General features: G+C 38.6%; 1 protein-coding gene and 2 pseudogenes across 3 annotated transcripts; 1 reads left to right on the top strand and 2 right to left on the bottom strand.

Moving 5' to 3' along the window:
* Window positions 1-248: 248 nt before the first annotated feature.
* LOC146582946 (UDP-glucuronosyltransferase 2A1 pseudogene) lies at window positions 249-1,384 on the bottom strand (annotated as a pseudogene).
* A 2,916-nt stretch (window positions 1,385-4,300) lies between these two features.
* On the bottom strand, window positions 4,301-12,085 carry chrna5 (cholinergic receptor, nicotinic, alpha 5). Of its 2 annotated transcripts, XM_085258593.1 has the most exons (8): window positions 11,732-12,085; window positions 11,262-11,396; window positions 8,678-8,829; window positions 8,426-8,470; window positions 6,339-6,448; window positions 5,936-6,113; window positions 5,154-5,849; window positions 4,301-4,990 (listed from the first exon to the last, which is right to left on the bottom strand). In XM_085258593.1, exons 2-8 carry the CDS (start codon window positions 11,344-11,346, stop codon window positions 4,832-4,834), a joined length of 1,425 nt encoding a protein of 474 aa, XP_085114719.1. In that variant the 5' UTR covers window positions 11,347-11,396; window positions 11,732-12,085; the 3' UTR covers window positions 4,301-4,831. The 2 variants fall into 2 exon arrangements, with proteins under 2 accessions (XP_085114719.1, XP_085114632.1); XM_085258506.1 differs by lacking the exon at window positions 8,426-8,470.
* Window positions 12,086-14,809: 2,724 nt separating this feature from the next.
* LOC146582944 (UDP-glucuronosyltransferase 2C1 pseudogene) lies at window positions 14,810-17,678 on the top strand (annotated as a pseudogene). Its single transcript, XR_014890070.1, has 2 exons — window positions 14,810-14,956; window positions 15,903-17,678. The product of XR_014890070.1 is annotated as a UDP-glucuronosyltransferase 2C1 pseudogene (transcript).
* Window positions 17,679-20,548: the final 2,870 nt, after the last annotated feature.

Raw genomic sequence — 20,548 nt, 5'->3', positions numbered from 1 at the left:
TTCTACTGCTCACCATGGGGACATACAGACTGTGGACACAGGGATCAGGGTTTTATGGTTGTAATTTTTATTCAGTTGAATGAACTTTCACATTTGACAGTAGCTTTGATTTGTAACATAACTGGGGAAAACTACACTGAAATCTGCAAAATAACACAAACCATGTCTTATCATTTCTTATTCAACCTATTAGTTTTAATTTTTAGGCATTTTTCAAGACATACCAGCCTAAAGAACACAAGAGATTTTTAAAAAAAAGTAATTAATGCACCAGCAGCTAAAAAAGATAGTACTACATCTACAGAGTGGTAGGAATACCGGGACATTCTGTAGGACTCTGCTTTCAGGTGAGCTGCTCCTTTGTGCCTCATGACAAACTCTATCAAGAAGAGAGCGTTATCCAGTGACATTACTGGTTTATCTCTGTGTAGCCTGGAAAGTCTCTGCATGTTCGCCCTGTAGGAGGGATCATTCATGACTTCATGTAAGGCCTTCAGAAAATTATCATCTTTATCCACAATGGCTAATGTAAGAATTTTAGCTGCTCCTTTTTCTTTCAAGCGAAGCAGGTTATCATACTGGTCAAAAAACACAGGTAGGCCCACAATGGGAACTCCATGATAAATAGCTTCCTGGACTCTGTTTGTTCCTCCATGTGACACAAATAATTTTATTTTAGGGTGTCCTAAAAGGTCATTCTGTGGCATCCAATCAACAAATAAAGTGTTATTACCCAGACCAATTGGCCTGTCACCTTTATACTTCCAGATGACTTTCTGTGGTAGTTTAGCAAAAGCTGCAGCGATCTCATTTGTTATATCAGCAGAAAGTTCAGTCACAAAAGTCCCCAGAGACATGAGGATGAAGCCATGCTCTCCAGAACTCTGCACAAAGTCCTCCAAGTGTTCAGGAAGTGGTTCTGAAGGTTTACACTGAAATCCTCCTATATAGATAACATTAGGCATGGTCGGTCGAGGGAACTCAAACACAAAGTCCACTCTCATGAGCCACAGGTCTGCTCCTTGTAATAAGCCACAATATGTAACATCTGAGCCAAAGAATTTATTGAAAACAGCTTGATACTGAGGATGGATTAAAAATATGTCCTGTGCTTACCAGATGACATAGCAAATTAGATTTTTGACTGTCTGTATGAAAGTCATGCTGTCTGTCAGCCCAGAACCAGTTATTGGGATATACGATAATGGTGAAGGTGCAATGGCCAAGTGTCCCTCCCCACTAGTTGCGAATTGTACATTATAGATCAGAGGTAATTTCAGGCGATTAATATGCCTGCACCCCATGCTGGGTCAGTGAGGACTAGGTCATATTTGTGCACCTTTAAATTACTCATCAAATTCTCATCTTCAAGCATGATAGCCATTTTGCATATGATTCCATCATATCATTAAACATTTCAACCTGCAAACTCAAAAAGCTAAAAACCTAGCTTTGTGCTAATTAATCCTTTTTCACCTGCATTTTTAGCTGTCCTTATTCCTAACATCCTTTACCCCCCTCCAACTATGTTTATTATTTCAACTTATAGTCTCTGTATTTTAGTGGTGTAGTGGAAAATCAAATGTCACTCATCAATACGCTCACATAGCTGTAATGTGAAAATAAGGCCATGCGGGGGCAGTGCAGGCTCAACTAAAGGCCGGAGACAAAAGCAGTCTTCCTGGTTTTTCAAACGTTTCCAGAAGTGAAGTAAACCTCCCCACCATTTTTTCCACTTAGAAAGAATTATCTGAGGTATGAAAAATCAGTCATACAACAAAACAATCTGGCGAGACATCCTCAAATAGCTTTTAATTCTGTAATAAATTTCAGTGAAATAAAAACATCCCGTCCCTGAAGCGTCTTTTGTGCTGCGACCATGGATTGTCTTACAGTCTCCACAAAGTATGCAGTAAATGTCCTCAAGGTGAAAGGAAGTGCTGTGAAATTCAAGTCCTGGCAAGAGAGTCTGCTCTTTCTCAAAGAGGGCGAGGGAGAATGAATAAAGAAACTATTTAAATGACAATGTTTCCATATAGGGTTGCCAACCGTCCCTTAAAATACGGAATCGTCCCGTATTTCGAAACAAAAGTACACGTCCCGTATTGAGCTAATAAGGGACGCACTTTGTCCCGTAATACAGTGAGAATCAAAAGTAGTCTATAAATGTTTATGGAATTAACACTTTGTTTGAAAACATAATTCCCAGCCCCTCTCCTGCTTTGTGACCAATGAGCTGACAGCACACTTATGACAATTCGAGTATGACAATTCAGATTACCGCTCATCTCATTGGTCGAGGAAAGGTCGCTTGCGGAGAAAATACCGGAAGACAACAGATGACCACAACAAGAAGCATGGCCAACAGGGAAACAAACGCCGACTCTGCGGTGCAAGTCTCGGATGACAGTACACCTAAAGCTGGGCAAACACTGTGCGATTTTTTTCAGTCACGTTATTCAGCTCCTGCTCAAACTGCACGATTGACTCGCAGGGGTTAGAAGTTCGTATGTCACGATGTACTCTCACACTATACCGCCCGATGCTCTGATGCGACCTGAGTGCTCACACTGTGCCTCCATAACATGAAGGTTATAACAGAAAATCTGTCGCTCGCTCTCTCTGTCTTTCACTCACACAGACACACCACCACCATCAACTTTGCTAAATTGCTAATGAAAAACATTGATCAGGCAGCTGTGATTGAGCAGCAATGTAAATCCAACTATTTTCACGGTTGTTGTGGTCGTGATAATTTTGTGATGCCACATCGAAAAGGCTCGGATGAGCTTTCCAAAGTTCTACAAGTTGTGCCTCCATCGCTTGTGTCCAGTTCACACGCTGCACAGCCGTGCTGCGCCGTCTTTTTCACCAACGTTTACGTTTGCGCGTGAGCAGTGCGCCTGTGGTGACACCCTCACGAGCGATTGATGATCGGGAGCTGGTCGTGAGGTGTTAATCACTTCTCGTTACCCCACGTATACTACACGACGCACGATGAAGGCCAAAATCGGTCCGATCACTCAAAAATCGGCTCAAAATGGGCCAAAAATCGCACAGTGTGAGCCCAGCGTTAGAGCAGCAATGTTTGTTCCCCTCAGAGAAAGGGAAGAATGGGAAAAGGAAAACACCTGGCTGGAAAACGTTAATATGGGCATGTGCAGTGAATATCAGCGCTATGTGGCCAGAAGTGTGATAATATAATTTATTTTGTGTAATAAACAACTGCAAGGATAGATGATTACAACAAATTGATGACTAATACATAAAAGTAATACATAGATGAATAATGATGATGAGTTATGATGCGTAATCATGGGAACAAGCGGGTTTACAAACAGGAGCAGCTGATTAGCATTAGAAAAGCTGAAATAATACCTCAACTGAAGCCAATTGTACTAAATGCACTAAATGTGCACTGTTACAAGAATGTTTTTCTTTCTATTGTTTTCTATTATTTTAAGTTAAGCAGGACAGAGTGCTTTTAAAGAAAGATTTACTTATATTCTCAAAAGTTAAGCATGACAGGCTTCTGTTTAAGAAAGAGACCTGTTTTATCGTGTTAATGTTGTCATTTTGAGCTAAAAATAAATGGCTAAATGATCATTTGTTTCACATGTGTTCATATCACAAAGAATAGAATATGCATCTACTTAAATCAACTTCAAGTCAAATGGTTAAAAAAATAATTTCACACACAAAAAAAGAGCTAGAAAATTCACCACACTGGGAAGGGTGAAGACAACTGGGTCGCCCGGCCCTGGCCACGAGGTGTCCCTTATTTATTTTTCAGGGAGTTGGCAACCCTATTTCCATATAAGAACATAACTGACACACATGCAGTCAGCATAATAATAATTGTATCTATTGTGGTCATATAACTGTAGCCTTCTAAAAGGCAAAGGAATTCAAGGAAATTGTGGAGAAATGCTGATCTTTTATTTACCAAGACCAGCTGTTCTCTTTCACAATTGTGCACCTTGTCAGATTTTGTGTTTACCTGCAAGAATAGTCTATTTTTAAACTACTAATGAATCTGACATTGCTGATAGGGCATACTGTGTAAAAGTGAGAATCATGATTATGTTCTACAGTTCAAAAGATCATCAAAAACTAGTACATAAAGCTTAAAACGTGTCCTAGTGCCTTCATGGGGTATGCTTTTCCTCATGTCCTCATGAAGGGATTTATGGGAATCTCTGGGATTTGTTCTTGCCATATTGTATTGTGCTTTTTCCAGAACCAACAATAAATCCACTCAATGATGCCAGTAAACAGACAAGGCCAAATACATGTATCATATTGTACTGTTATTTATTTATATGTGAAATGTGGACAGAAATGCAGATGATCTTTTCTAAGTAATATTTAATCTCAAATGCAGAATTTAGATTAAAATCAAGTTCATCCTATAGTGATTATGTACTCTGCTACACACTAAGTCTCATATTATACCCTTTCCCTAAAGATTTTTAAGGGTTTTTATGTTTCAGTTGTGCTTTGTTGAAAAATATTGTTTATCATAGACACATTTACAAATTGGTAGTATTCAGTACATATGTCTACTCTGAGTACATGTTTGTTCATTATTCCAGTATCAATCAACTATATGCTGAAAGCCTACATAAGAACAGTACATGTTATGGATTTGAGACAAAGCCTGTTTCTCTCCACTCTGCAAACAAGGCACCCAAAGCTGTAGCTGTGCAGCTCTGGCACACCTATAGCAAACAGAATAACCCCGAGCAGGACTATAATCATATCTCAAATATGACTAGAAGTAGCTGTTTATGTGCTTTGCTTCAATTTTTGGTTAGTCTAACTGTGGTTATTAGAGGATACTTCCAGCATGGCTAGGGACAATGATACTGGCCCATTTGTAAATAACTGGGATGAAGAGGAGAGCAGAACCAAGGACTGACACCAAGAGGAAGGCCCACAAAAACATTCGATCCAGAACCTGGGCTACAAACTTCCAGTCTTGAACAACCTGTAACAGAAGAAGCACATGGCAGTCTCTATATTCTTAATGGTTATGGGGAGACACATATATAAGCTAACTCAGGGTAATGAATCCGTAATTTTTCCAAGTTTACTGTCTTTGTTGTAATTTGCGATTTTGTTTTACAAATGAAAAAACCCTCAAAACTCACCTCTCTGACCTGATTTTCTTTAACCACATGCATGGTAATGTAGCGAATAGACTCCAAAGCAGCTTCTAGGTTGTGTCGAGTGTAGAGGAGCTGAGTGAGCTCAGGTGTCGAGCTCTTTATCCCTTCCAGTCCCACCGCTTCTCTAGCCCTGGCTACTCCAGCTGTGGCATAACGATCCACATGGCTGCGCATGCATAACAATTTAGGAAGTCGATGCAGGAAAATTTTCCTCACCCAGGGTGCCATACTGTGATGTGTAGAAGAAGAGCGGTGGTGGATGTTGATGGCAAAGACAGTAATAATGATGGAAAGTGTGACAAAGATCATGGTAAAGACCAGGTACTCCCCAATGAGTGGGATTGCTTTTGAAGAGGAGGGGATGATCTCCTCAATGACCAGGAGGAAGACGGTAAGCGACACCAACACTGAGGTGCAGAGAGAGATCTTCTCACCACCATTTGAAGGCAGATAGAAAACAAGAATGGTAAGAAAGGACAAGCCAATGCAGGGAATGATGAGAAAGAGGGTGTAGAAAAGAGGCAACCTGCGGATAATGAAGAAGTAGGTAATGGTGGGATAGGAAGAACTGCCATCAGTCCTCAGACCACGGCTGCCTGTGGCTTTTACTATCTCCCATTCACCATTGTCAAAATAGTCCTGCTTGTCTACGTGGAAGTCCTCCAGAATTATGTCCACCTGTTAAATCAAAAAGGGAATCTAATTAATCAGTGTTTATTACAATATTAATGTACTGCAGATGCTGTTATATAATAGAAATTCACCTGGGAGCCATCATAGGTCCAGGAGCCAAACTTCATTGAGCAGTTCTGGAGGTCAAAAGGAAAGAAGGTGACATCAATGGTGCAGGCTGACTTGTAGTTGGCTGGTGGTGTCCACAATATTGTACCATTGTACTTCACAACGGCCTTGGTGATAGTTCCCTCAAAGCGTCCATCAGAACTATTAAGAAAAATATGCCCACATTTTAGCTAACAGCTTCTTTAAGAGTACTCCTACAACATCCAGAACAACAACTTCCTTTACTTCATTTTAATCTCCCCACTTTTTTTCTTTGCTTTATATACTATGAAAATCATTTGGAAAATTAGGAAAATGTAAGAAAAAAAGAAAAAGCTTTTCATTATATCTTTTAATAACCTATTTATATACAGTACAGTGACATACTTATCATACAGTACAACATCCGGCAGCCATAGCCTGTCTGAGGGGACACGGATCGATGTGATGCCCAGGTATTCATCAGGATTCCATCTGAGTTTCATGTCAGTCCATTCCTACGTGAGGGAAAAGAGTCCATTTAACAATTAAAACCACAACTAATCTATCAATGGGTTGCTAAAATACATATTAAACTTATTTGAAAATTCATATCCTTTCTTGAAAGTCAGTTTTTGTAATAATTTCATTGCACCTGAGCTAGTAGCTGGTTGACTTAGCGCAGAGACTGGGAACAAGGAGGAACCGCTAGTTAGAAGTGACAACAACTTATTCTTTAGACTAGAGAAATTTGGTAGTGGTGGCAAAGAAAATGGAAAGTGATAAGGACTGTAACAAGATGACTGGATAGAAGAAAAAAGGACGGTTACGAACATCTGGTTTCCCTCAAGCTATCATAATGGAGGGAGATGACAGCACAACAAATCCTGTCTTTAGGTAATTGGTATTTGGCTGGTAAGAGGTTCTGAGAAGATAGTTTGGTGGTAGAAATACGATCCAAGCCATAAGTCATTGCCAATTATTATTTAACCAGTTAAGAGATAAAACAAGGAACCATGAATACACTGGGAACATGGCTCCATACAATGAACAGCTATGTCAGTTTTATCTGGCAATGTACCAGACTATGATAAAAATAGAATAGAATAGAATTCAACTTTATTTTCATTGCACATGTCACAGGTACAAGGCAATGAAATGCAGTTTGCATCCATCTAGAAGTGCTTTAGCCATGACTGTCAATATAGATATGTAAATATATTACAGAAATGGGTCTATTATGGTATGTTATAATGTACACGGTATGAAGGTATGTTATGAATATGCTATAACTATAAGTATGTACAGGCTGTAGTGAGTACGAACTATGTATGAACAGGATATAAATATGAAAAACTATGAAATAAAAAAACTATAGAGAAATATGAGATATACAGCTATACAGAAATGTGAACTATGCAAGTTATAAACAGTGTTGAATTAAAAATTATCGTATTGTACAGAATGATTATTTACACAGAAGCAGGCGTGTATTCAGCCTCCCCTTACGAAATCAGGTTTATAGGGTGTTAGTATAGCTTGCTGGATTGAGAGTGTGACTCATATGCCTCAAGGCTATTGCAGTAGTCTAGATTCAAATCTCCTTTGGGGCATTTCCCACTTAACTTTCCTGGCTCTCTATCCCAGCTTTCCTGTCCAGTCTATGCTCTTCTGTTATAATACATCCTAAAAAGCCAAAGCAGCCATTCCCAGAGTGAAGACTGCTACTTCTATCCAGTTAATACAAAGTGTTAAGGCCCATGTGTGACCCACCTGTCACTGGCAAACAAACTTCAATACAAGACCACTAAAACTTAGGCCAGAGTAATATCACAACTTAACCACTAACCACCACCCATTCCTCCTGACTATATTCCTAATAGTGTAATTTCCTGCTGTTGGACAACAAAATCCTGAGACTATTAACCCTTCAATCTTAATCTCTACAGATTATAAATATTGCCAAGGTCAGACAGAATATAATAATATAATTGAATGCTGCTACTCATTTAACAATGCAGCAGTTTTCCATCTACATTTAGTACGAAACACGGCAGCAACGCTATTCACAAACACTCAATGCAAGAAACATTTTACTTCAGCTCTTGCAGAGCTACACTGGCTTCACAATTCCTGCAGAATCCAATTTAAGACTGTATTGATTACTTTTAAATCACTAAATGATAGAGCTCCACTTTATATCTCAAAATACTTAACTCTTCATTAAGCAAGCAGATCTCTCAGATAAGAGAATCAATTGCTGTCACAGCTTCCACATTCAAGCCTTAACACAAAGCCGGTGAGTACCTTTACTGTTTTGGCCCAAAGACTGTGGAATAAGCATCCTCCTATTATTATATGCCGTCTTTTTATTCAAGGGCTTTATGTATTTTTTAATATTTCTTGTAAGTTTAGATTAGAAAGGTGCTATAAAAATATTAATGGCGCAACATGATGTTACATCATTTTGTAAGTACAGATATAGAGGTACTTGCCTGTTTCATCCAAACATTAGTTGTCATTAACTGATTTTTCTCATCCTAGAATTGTAAAACAACACATTTTGTACAAAAAACATTCACATTTTATATTAAGTGATACATTATATTTTTAGAGAGCAGAGAACAGAGCAGTGATTTAAATGGCATTTAATCTTTGAACAAACTATTTTATGTCCTTTATATGATTTCTTGGTAACAAATAGATAAACATTATCACAGTAATAATCAGTGCTGATTTATACTCACCACGTCAACAAGCTGTGAAATAGCTAGTCCAAACCTCACACGGATTGTCTGGTTTAGGTATTCCACTGGACGAACCCATTTCTGGTAGTTTTTAAAGAGATATTTGAATAGTTTGTCTTCTGCTTTTGCGTAGGCGGAGAGTTTTGGAATACCTAAGAGATGGAAAAGACGTGATTTTTAAAATATCTATATCTATCTGTCTATCTAGCTATACTGGTTTATTTTAAGGTAATTCAGAAAATATAGCATTACTTATTAACAGGCATGTTAAAAAAAGTTAAACCATTCCCTGTATGTTTTCAAACAGCACTGCATTTACCTTTCTGAACTTATATTAGTTTTATGTGTAGCGCTTCTGGCTATGACCTCTGCAAACCAAAGTTAGGAACCAAACTCATACTGAATATATAATTAAGATTACTACATCAAAAGAGAATGTATGAAGCCTTTACAATGAGTGCCAAGCATGGTAGCAAATATTTTCTACTTAGCCTTTGCTAATGGAGTGATCAAAAAGAAATGTATTTTTGAATATAGCATTCAAAATACATTTTTAGTGTTTAGCTGGGATGTTCTGGGTGATGATGGGTTAGCTAGAGACAAATTTAAGCAATAGTTTTTTTTCTTTTAGGTTCCCAGTCTGTAAGATGCCATCAGTTAATATTTGCAGAGTATAGCCTCAGAACAATATCCAAATAAAACACTGCAGTTAGACTGTGCTTCATGCACGTGTACTGATGAAATGTATGTCTGCAATTTAAAATGTAATCAGAGGAAGCACTGCAGCGATTTGGCTCAGTTCCTATTTACTTTGTACCATTCCTTCACTAGTGTGAGTACCTGATATGTCTATACACCTTTCTCATCACATCACTGCACTGTGAGTCATATGCAGCAACGATTGTAAATAATGCGGACATTCTCATTTGAAGGATAATCCTATTCAATAAAAGTCACTGCTTTCTAATGTATCCCGCCATCTTTACTGCATATGTAACAAAAGTAAACATAAGATGTGAAATTTTAAACATGACTTGAACTTGGACTGTTCACGGTGAATTGTGGAATTGCTGTTGATGCCAAATTTTAGGAAAATAGTTTTAGGCAAGAATATCTTTAGGCATGAAGTTTTTCTTCAGCTGACTTGTTAAAACACAAACAACTACAGGGTGCTAAAATACACTGAGTGTTTAACAACCATTTTAATTCATCTAATCCTAGTTTGTTCACTATATAAACTACATTTCTTTATAATCAAAGCACTTATAGAGTAGGTGGCATAGATTGTGGTCATGGCATTAAACCAATTCCACCACATTAAGGGTTCAACTGTTTTACAACTGCTGCATCGCTTTGCTGTATCAGAATACCAGTAAAAACAAGAAGCTACTGATTCTTCACCTCCATGGTAATAAACTCAATTTATGGATAGTGAATGTGGCTCCAAATCTACCTCAAGACTGACCACAAATATGTGGTGTCACTCTCAGGCTGCGTGGATCAATAAAGACAAGGCTTCAAACAGCCTCAATCAATGACTGTGTGATCAGCAAATTCATCATCTCTCAGAGCTTCTTCTGCACTGTCACCAGCATCCTGCTTGGGTGAAAAACAGGCAGGAGAATCTTCTGGATTCTACATTCATCACTGATGACTTATTGGTAACCTGGGAATGTGCTCAGTCATAAATGATGTAGTAAAAAGTTGGTGTTTAGTATATGAGAAAAACCTGGAGCTCATTCATTATCAGTGTCAGCAAATGTTGAATTCTATCAGCAAATGATATTTACACATAAATACTGCGTAAAAAGTATTTCATGTTAAATCATTTACTCAAATGAATGCTAGCTTCTGCTTGTTCAGTGCATCTCAAAACACTAAGCATGTAATGCAATAAACATGGAATATATAATGTGAGTTGCTGAGGATTCCAGTGATAAATTCTCTAAAGATCACATGCTGCCACAGTCAGGCAAATATGTAAAACATTAATAACAAGAGATCACAAAATAATGGACAAATAAAGTATATTTGTATATACGTTAATGATGGCAGCAGATCTTTCTTCCCTCCCGTTGGTATAGTTTATATTATTATTCCTGTCCTTTCTCACTTTCTACTGTTCCTCACCTGCCCACCAATAACCTCTACTAAGTTAATTCTCCAAGAGTGACTTCAGTTATTCTTTTGTCATAACCAAAGGTTATCTTTTCCATCCACTTATCCACACAGACCCTCTGTTTTCAGTCAATGATAACGAATGAAAACAGAGTGTTAATTATTGATGTAGGTGAAAATCGTGTGTCATAGTAAAAAGTAAGCACTCTGTTTCTTCAGAGGAAGTCTATTTAAAATTGAACAGTCTTTTAGTTACTAGCTTTAGAATTTTTTACATATTTGATCAGTAAGAGGATAGCTAACTTGTTTTTCTAAACTCACAGCAAATGCACAAATTATAAAATGTTATATTAACATGCTGACACAAGTCACTCCTTGTAGCTGAACTCTTGCAATTTTTTTTCAATATTCTGTAGAAAACTCTGCTACTCTGTCATCAGGCATCCCCAGGTCATAAAACACTCACGTAGTGAGTGGCACAGGTAGCACCAGCACACCAATGGCAGCAGCAGTGTGAGAGAGGTGGCTGCCCCTCCTGCTCTCCACATCATATCAGAGGTGGCACTCGATCCACACAGCTGGTACCTTGGGCATCCCAGAGCTGGAAAATAAAATATTCAAAACAATAGTTATTAAAAACCGTGGCTTCTTTATACATCTGGGTAAATAAATCTTGCCTTGGGTAAACGCTCAAATCCCAAGTTATTCGTCTTTATTAAAGCCGAATAAAATCTTATTTAGGGATTTCAGGGGAAAGGCTGTGAAAAACAAATAAGCATCATCTACACTAAATAATAAACTGCAACCACACTTATAACATCCAGAACAATATCTGCATAAGTCAAGAATATGTTCTACCTTCACCTTGCTAAGATGACCCTCTCCAAGATAAAAATTACATTTTAATATGTGAGCATGCAGCTGCTGTATCCATACCTGCTCTGAGGTTGTCCCATTAAGAGTGATTAACAGTGGATGTGAAGGTAGTTAGTGTCCAAACAACAGCGGCAGTGCTGCTGTACTGCTCCTCCATTACATGCAGGTTCTTTCTCTCGCCTTACACAGATGCTGCTTCACTCCCTGCTGCCTCCAATTGTGAACAGGCAACGCATGCTCATCCCCTCCTCCTCCTGTTCCTTAGGAGAGTCCGCCCCCAGCCCCCAGCACCATCACCGTTTTCCATCCTTCCCGTTTCTCTAACATTCTCGTGGTCACTAATAACAGGCAAGAATAATTGCACCCTCCATGCAGCCACCTCATTGCCTCTCCATAGCAGCTAATGGTAAGCTCTGCCACTGCCACTCTGCTTTGCATCTAACCAACAGTTTCCAGATCATTACCTGGTGCCCACTGCCACACATGATGATGTATTTTGTGATACTTGTCCCCCCCCCCCACAATTCTGTGTCAATATGTTTGCTTCCATGGTGACAGCATATTGTGGGATGCAGAAATGTTAACATGCAAGGGGAAGATAAATATTAACCAAATTCTGTTGGAAAACCATTTTCCAAAGTCAGTGCAGCATATTTACATTTTACTGTCTTATCTTTTGTTTTATAAAATACTAAATACATAACAAAACACAATTTTGTGTGAGTATGCAGGGCTTATGTGTGTAAAAGCAGTCTTGTTATTTAGTATTAAAACCTGTTAAATATAACCTATTATACTTTTCATAGCATCTGTGAAACGGTAATGGGAGACCTTTCTGAAAAATATCAGAATTATCTGTTACATGCAAATCTTTACAAAAAAAAATCAAATCCTGGAAAAAACATTTCAGGATTTGCAGATGAGCAGAAGACATTCATCTCTTGCAGTTATTTCACAGCCAAAGATTTAGTATGTGCAATAAACCACCATAGATGCACCGACATGCATCTACATAGGCTATATATCGACATATGAAAGTCTTATATATTATAAACCAATAAATTTAGAATGGTTGCAAATTTAGAAACGATCAAACCTCATTAGGGTCGCATAACATTTACATGACATTACACAGAAACAAATATAAAGCTAAGAATTAAGAATCATTCAAACAAAATTACAAAATGAATACAGAATGACTTATCCATTAAGAAATGCAGCTTCAATATAAACCTTTCAATGCATAACAAAAAGAATCTTTATAATGGTTAACGCCTACAGACTGTGCTGACAAAACACTGGAATTTAATTCCTTATTCAGTGAAAATGAAAGTGTACAATTTCAGTTAATTCATAAATGACGCACTAACTTTGATCCAGAGTACATAAACACACCTTTGCTTTCCAAGTATCCCCGTCACCTTTGAACACAGATAGATAGGGTTATTACCAGAGGTGGGACCAAGTCATTGTTTTGCAAGTCTCAAGTAAGTCTCAAGTCTTTATCCTCAAGTCTCAAGTCAAGTCCCAAGTAATGTCAGGCAAGTCAGAGTCGAGTCTCAAGTCACTGGTGTAAAAGTCCGAGTCAAGTCACAAGTCTGAAACTTTGAATTTCAAGTCCTTTCGAGTCTTTAAAAAAAACAAACGAAAAAATAATGTTGCAGTTATGCTAAATGTAAATATTAGACCATGTAATTTTAAAATCTGTGTTTTTCTCAACACATACAAAATAGTGAACTTAGAAAATATACACAAATTGTGAAATTGCACCTCTTTAAAATGCAGCTCAATTAAACTTAGCTCCAAGAATAATTTTCACCGACAGTTCTGAGATAAGCTGCATGTTATTCTTGGATGCGCTTGTAGGACCAGCTTTAAAATCGCATGACAAAAATATCATACACATTAAAAAAAACTGTATCACCAACGTAGCCTGGAAAACATTTGCTAGTTAGATGAAGTCAGCTATCTCATCTTAGCATATTTATATGCATATTTATAATTATACGGTTCTTGGAGTGAGTGCATACACTCATGAAGTTTAGTAACTTCAGGTCACTGCAACAAGCCCAGGTACAGTTTACCGACGGATGGGTGCAGGACCTTGAAATGCACCGTGTAGAAAGTAAAGACCATCGTACGTATCATAAGTTTACCAGTCTCACAAATCGTCTTCATAAATACACATTCGTTAACCGTTTATTAATAGGACCTTTGAGCTCAACGGTAATTAATTAGTAGTGGAAATAATTTCTGGTACCCATCACAGAAATGTAGCAGTGACAACAATATTGTATGCTGTAATCGTACTGGGCAATTAGTGATACAAAAAACCTGTTTTATCCTGTGAATAAAAGTATGTGTTTTTGTCAGTGTACCATAATAACAGAAGCGAAACGCAATATTGTGTCAGGATAATTTACTATTTATGCACAATAAACAAAGGAGCATAGCGCAACAATTTCTGTTCAGCGCCAGACTTGCTTGTAACCTATATCACCAATTATGTTAAGAAAAATGACGCATTAACTACAACAGCAGACTGACCTTTGTGTAAATGCTTGGAGCAGACTAACCTGTGAGCTGGAGTGTTCTGGGACGTTATATTTGATCTTTGAATGGCTGCAATCCAGTCGCCTCTTTGTTACTTCGGAAACATGGTTTGAACAATTTCTCTTCCACGACATAATCCGATAACAACCGATCTCTTTACCCGTCGGCTTCCCGTGGCTGTCATGCGACCGGCTATTGCAGTTAATAATACAACGGCTTCTTGACATTTTTGTGTTTCTTTTTATCGCTGTGTGACTGATTTTAATTGAAAGCCTGTGTGCGCTAGTACCGCTTGCCACGAGTTCCCAGAATCCTTTGCGGTTCTACCCGTGAATGACGTCACATTTTCAATCTCTATATAATATGCATGTTAAATTTTATATTTGGGGTAAAATATCAAGTCTTTTCAAGTAAACCGGTTCAAGTCCAATTCAAGTCCCAAGTCATTGGTGTAAAAGTCCAAGTCAAGTCACAAGTCTTAGAACATTTTTTCAAGTCAAGTCTAAAGTCATAAAATTAATGACTCGAGTCTGACTCGAGTCCAAGTCATGTGACTCGAGTCCACACCTCTGGTTATTACTTCCTGCCTTCCAGGCTTCAACGTGCATCCTGGATTGTGATTCAGTTCTTCTCTATCCTGCATAGCAACATTAATTGAACAGATTTCGTTCATTGGCGCTCTGGAAAACAGGCTCTTTACATTTCTTGTGTGGAGAAACCAAACGTCCAGCAGTAAGTAGAAACGCTCTGTGTTAATGTGACTGTATATACGGGAAATTAACTTAACCTTGCTACTCCACGTAAAAGCTCTGCTCAAATTGCGACTGGAGTTAGTGGCCTACTCTTAAGCTTTGTGGGTTTTTGTGGACCCCCCGCCCAAAAAACGGTGTTGAAAACCACCGAGGGTCTCTGCTCCAGTCCCCGGGTAGTTGGGGCTTCCTGTTTAGCTGCAGAGAGGGTTTATTGTCCTTGGAAGCAGTGTCAAAAATATGTGGTACAACTGGTGTGTGGGCTACGCATGCTTATGCTATTGTTGATCCATCAGTCAGACACGGAGAAGAGCAGAGTTATAGCATACAAAGAGCCGAAGCAGAACGTTGAAAACAATGAAAAGTATCGATTGCAGCCACCGTCTGCACTTTCAATACTGCAGTTTTTAATCTTTATTGTTTGTTTCGTGCTTCTTCCGTTCCCGGTGAACTCTGTCGTAGCTCCGTTCTCTACATTCAGTGGCTCTGCTTCTCTATTTTGTCAAACAATCAACATTCGGTAGACTCTTACGTCATCCGCTTTCAGCAGCTCGCTGTCAGTATCTTTTTATTAATTAAATAAAAAATAAAATAAAAAACCTCCCAATTATGCAGTTACACGCCTTCTTTTTTTAAAACGTGCAACCTACCTCAAGCTAATAAATTATCTGCACCAATGACAAAACGTGTACCAACTTCAAATATGTTATTATAAATATTATTACAAATTCAAAAATTTCAGTGATGAAACAGAAAGTTGCTTAATAAATCATGAAAGTGCAAGAGCATATATGGATGGCTTGTGATTGCATCACTCTCAAACTTTTCATTGACAAAGTAAAAAAATGTAGTTTGAAATTTTCATAGTCCGTTTCCACTGTGAACATCTTTTTCATGTCAGTAAATTCATTTTTTTTTCTTCATTTCAGATGAGGGTGATCTATTGCTGCACTGCTTTGCTGCTGCTCATTTCTATTCCCAGAGCCTGTGAAGGAGGTAACATCTTAGTGTTTCCTTCAGAAGGCAGCCACTGGGTAAATATGGATATTCTACTAAAGGCTTTGCACTCTAGAGGACACAGCATAACAATTCTGTGTTCCAGTAAAAGCTGGTACATCAAGGATATTTCCTCTAGTTATAATATTTTAACAGTTCCGGTGGAAAACCCTGTGACTCAGGAGATTATGTCAAAAATGGTGGCTAAGCTCATAGAATCTGAACAAGGTGCTCTTTCCTTGTCAGGTTTTATCCACATGGGTGTAGGGCTGTTCAGCAAATTTGTTGACATTCACAGAACTATAGGTGAACTTGTAACAGCAATAGTAGATGACAAACTGTTGATGAGAAACTTAAATGAAAGCAAGTTTGACGTGATACTCGCTGACCCCTGCTGGGGTGGTGGAGTCATTGTGGCCAAATATCTCAACCTTCCTTTGGTTTATAATGTTCGCTGGGTAATAACTGCAGATGCTCATTTTTCCATAGCTCCATCACCATTATCTTACATTCCTGTGACTGGAACTGGGTATACTGACAAGATGACCTTTTCTCAGCGAGTTACAAACGTGGTTTTACACATCATAACACAAACACAAAACAACCTGATGGCTAAACTAGTATACCAGAAAATAACTGACAAATATCTTGGGCCTGGTTATGATTTTAATGAGTTAATGACTGATGCAGACATTTGGCTGATGAGAGTGGACTTTGTGTTTGAGTACCCACGGCCCACAATGCCTAATGTCGTTTATATCGGAGGGTTCCAGTGCAAACCTGCTAAACCTCTGCCTCAGCACTTGGGGGACTTTGTGCAGAGTTCTGGAGACTATGGCTTCATCCTCATGTCTCTGGGGACTTTTGTGACTGAACTTCCTGCTGACATGGCAAATGAGATCGCTGCAGCTTTTGCTAAACTACCACAGAAAGTGATCTGGAAGTATAAAGGTGACAGACCAGCCGCTCTGGGCAATAACACTTTACTGGTGGACTGGATGCCACAGAATGACCTTTTAGGACATCCAAAATTAAAACTATTTGTGGCACATGGAGGAACAAATGGAGTCCAAGAAGCTATTTATCATGGAGTCCCAGTTGTGGGTATACCTGTGTTTTTTGATCAGTATGACAACCTGCTACGTCTGAAAGACAGAGGAGGAGCTAAGATACTTACATTAGCTACAGTGGACAAAGACAACAACTTCCTGAAGGCCATAGAGGAAGTCCTGAATGATCCCTCGTACAGGACGAACATGCAGAGACTTTCCAGGCTACACAGAGATAAGCCAGTAAAGCCACTGGATAACGCCCTCTTCTGGATAGAGTTTGTCATGAGGCACAAAGGAGCAGCTCACCTGAAAGCACAGTCCTACAGAATGCCCTGGTATTCCTACCACTCTGTAGATGTAGTTTTGTTCCTGACTGGAGCTATGCTGCTTGTGCTTTTAACCACTTTCTACTTTATTAGGTGTATATACACTGGGATGTGTAAACGTAAAGTGAAACGTGAGTGATGGAGGATTTCAGTAATGCAGCACTTTGACAAAAACCCCATTGTATTTCTATTGTATTTTATTGAGATTTCATTCAGAATTATATTTTCGTAAAATATTTCTGAATGCATATTGTGATTTCATAATAATGAGCACAAATAAAACACTTGAAATGATTTTCCAACCACAAGATTTACTTTTTTGGTAATAAATACTTACTAAATGGAAGCCAGTGCCCTCAGCTTTGCATGTGCCTGCATGGGAGTGGGATCACTGACTGCTGATGCAGATGGTGCATAAAAGTCAACAACACTCTGCTGACTAAGTAACTGCAGGCTTCCAAACCTCCTCTGACATTAGTATGAGCACAAAACTGTAAGCTGGAATGGGTTTCATGGCTGAGAAGCTCATGTAAATATAATATGTAAGCAGCCTGGTATTTTTTTTAATATAATATATAACACAAAAGGTGGAGCTGAGAAGGAGGTGGAGTGTAAAGTGAATTCCACATATGCCAGCAACTCTAGGCAGAGTAAAGCAGTTTCAATAGTGTAAAGTGTGTACTCTGCATGAGATTTCACAATGAGATATTTCCTGGGTCATCAGCTACTATAATGGACTTGATATCAGCTATTTTCATTTTACCCAGTGACAGGTGTGATTCTAGGTTCAAGCTTTTAGGGGGCTCAGCTCACAATCATAATGTCATACATGCCTTGTAATTGATATTAAGGGAATATGCTGATTGAAAATTGAAAATTCACATTTAAAATTGGATACACATTACAATGTTACCTTCCAAAGCAACCTAATTAGTTGGATGGCCTATTGTAGTTTCTAAGAATAATTCTGAGTGAATAATCAGAGATTCCAATCTATTCCATCAGTTTTAGTGTGGAGCCTTTAGTCATCAAACCCAAGGCAAAGGCTCAGTTGTGAAAGAAGTTAAATCAAAATTTGTGGCAAAGCAGACAAGAATAAAAACATGCACAACACTATTTCAGTCTCTTGATCACACAGTTCACCAACTCATCAAGCACTTCAAGTAGCATTATTCAGCACAAACACTGGAAAATCACCCTGCCATTCCATAGACATATACACAGAGCAAACTGGTAATAGAGTTGTTTCATATTAAAATTTTTGAATTCATAAAACACCCTCTCTTTATTATGCAGAGGCATCACAGAGCATCATGTACACCAATGTCGAGAGTGGAGAAAAGATTCTGTCACATCAATATAGTGGCAGCCATCGTGTTCAAGCCATGTTTACAGGGAGTGCAGAATTATTAGGCAAGTTGTGTTTTTGAGGAATAATGTTATTATTGAACAACAACCATGTTCTCAATGAACCCAAAAAACTCATTAATATCAAAGCTGAATGTTTTTGGAAGTAGTTTTTAGTTTGTTTTTAGTTTTAGCTATTTTAGGGGGATATCTGTGTGTGCAGGTGACTATTACTGTGCATAATTATTAGGCAACTCAACAAAAAACAAATATATACCCATTTCAATTATTTATTTTTACCAGTGAAACCAATATAACATCTCCACATTCACAAATATACATTTCTGACATTCAAAAACAAAACAAAAACAAATCAGCGACCAATATAGCCACCTTTCTTTGCAAGGACACTCAAAAGCCTGCCATCCATGGATTCTGTCAGTGTTTTGATCTGTTCACCATCAACATTGCGTGCAGCAGCAACCACAGCCTCCCAGACACTGTTCAGAGAGGTGTACTGTTTTCCCTCTTTGTAAATCTCACATTTGATGATGGACCACAGGTTCTCAATGGGGTTCAGATCAGGTGAACAAGGAGGCCATGTCATTAGTTTTTCTTCTTTTATACCCTTTCTTGCCAGCCACGCTGTGGAGTACTTGGACGCGTGTGATGGAGCATTGTCCTGCATGAAAATCATGTTTTTCTTGAAGGATGCAGACTTCTTCCTGTACCACTGCTTGAAGAAGGTGTCTTCCAGGAACTGGCAGTAGGACTGGGAGTTGAGCTTGACTCCATCCTCAACCCGAAAAGGCCCCACAAGCTCATCTTTGATGATACCAGCCCAAACCAGTACTCCACCTCCACCTTGCTGGCGTCTGAGTCGGACTGGAGCTCTCTGCCCTTTACCAATCCAGCCACAGGCCCATCCATCTGGCCCATCAAGACTCACTCTCATTTCATCAGTCCATAAAACCTTAGAAAATTCAATTCAATTCAATCTTTATTGGCAGACTTCATGTCCATAAAAAACAAGACAAAAAACACACACACAACACCCCCCCCCCCAACACAAGGTATAAACCATTAAACATATATATGTATATAAATAAGTATCTAAAACATTTGTAAAAATATAAAACCATAATATACATAAAACACAATTACTTAAAATAAATCAATAAATACACAAACACTTTAACCAGTGCTTTCTGAGACTGGATGAATAACGGGAACCACTCAGTGTCGGATCTGTAAGTGCTACAATTATACTGTTACTCGAACCATCCAGTCGTTCTCTAAAACTGAACATTAACTTTCTTAAAAGTGCTTTAAAAGTCCAAACACCCACAGCTACAAACATCTGGCTGGCACTACCACTTCTAGGTATCCTGCAAAGGATTCTCATCGCATCATTATATGCAACATGCAGCTTCTGCATGCTACATTGTTTGTAGGATGACCACAAGGGGGCAGTATATAGCGGTGTGCAATACGCTTTAAACAAAGCCACTTTAACTGGAAGTGAACAAAAGCTGAATTTGCGTGCAATAGTATTTGCCTGCACATAGAGCTTACATCGTTGTCTGTATATGTCATCATCATCATTCATATTTGCTCAGTAATAAAGAAAAATCAGTGTGAAGAGAAAATTGTAGAAGGCAAAGGAACTCAGACTCAAGATATCTCATACATGTGCACACATGGACGATCCCCCCCTCATCCCCCGATGCATCCTGCAGCAACGTGTGCAGGACAGATTTGAGAGAGAGGAAAGACCGCCCAGGGCTTTCAGAACTCTCTTTATTTATACTTAAACAAGTTTCCAGGGAAGTAGGAGTGGCAAAAACATTTCCA

The sequence above is a fragment of the Mchenga conophoros genome, linkage group LG1 (assembly GCF_057382185.1).
Source record: "Mchenga conophoros isolate Kocher_MC1m ecotype Shallow Benthic linkage group LG1, M_conophoros_male_GT1.1, whole genome shotgun sequence".
NCBI lineage: Eukaryota > Metazoa > Chordata > Actinopteri > Cichliformes > Cichlidae > Mchenga > Mchenga conophoros.
This window is presented reverse-complemented; position numbering and strand designations above follow the sequence as displayed.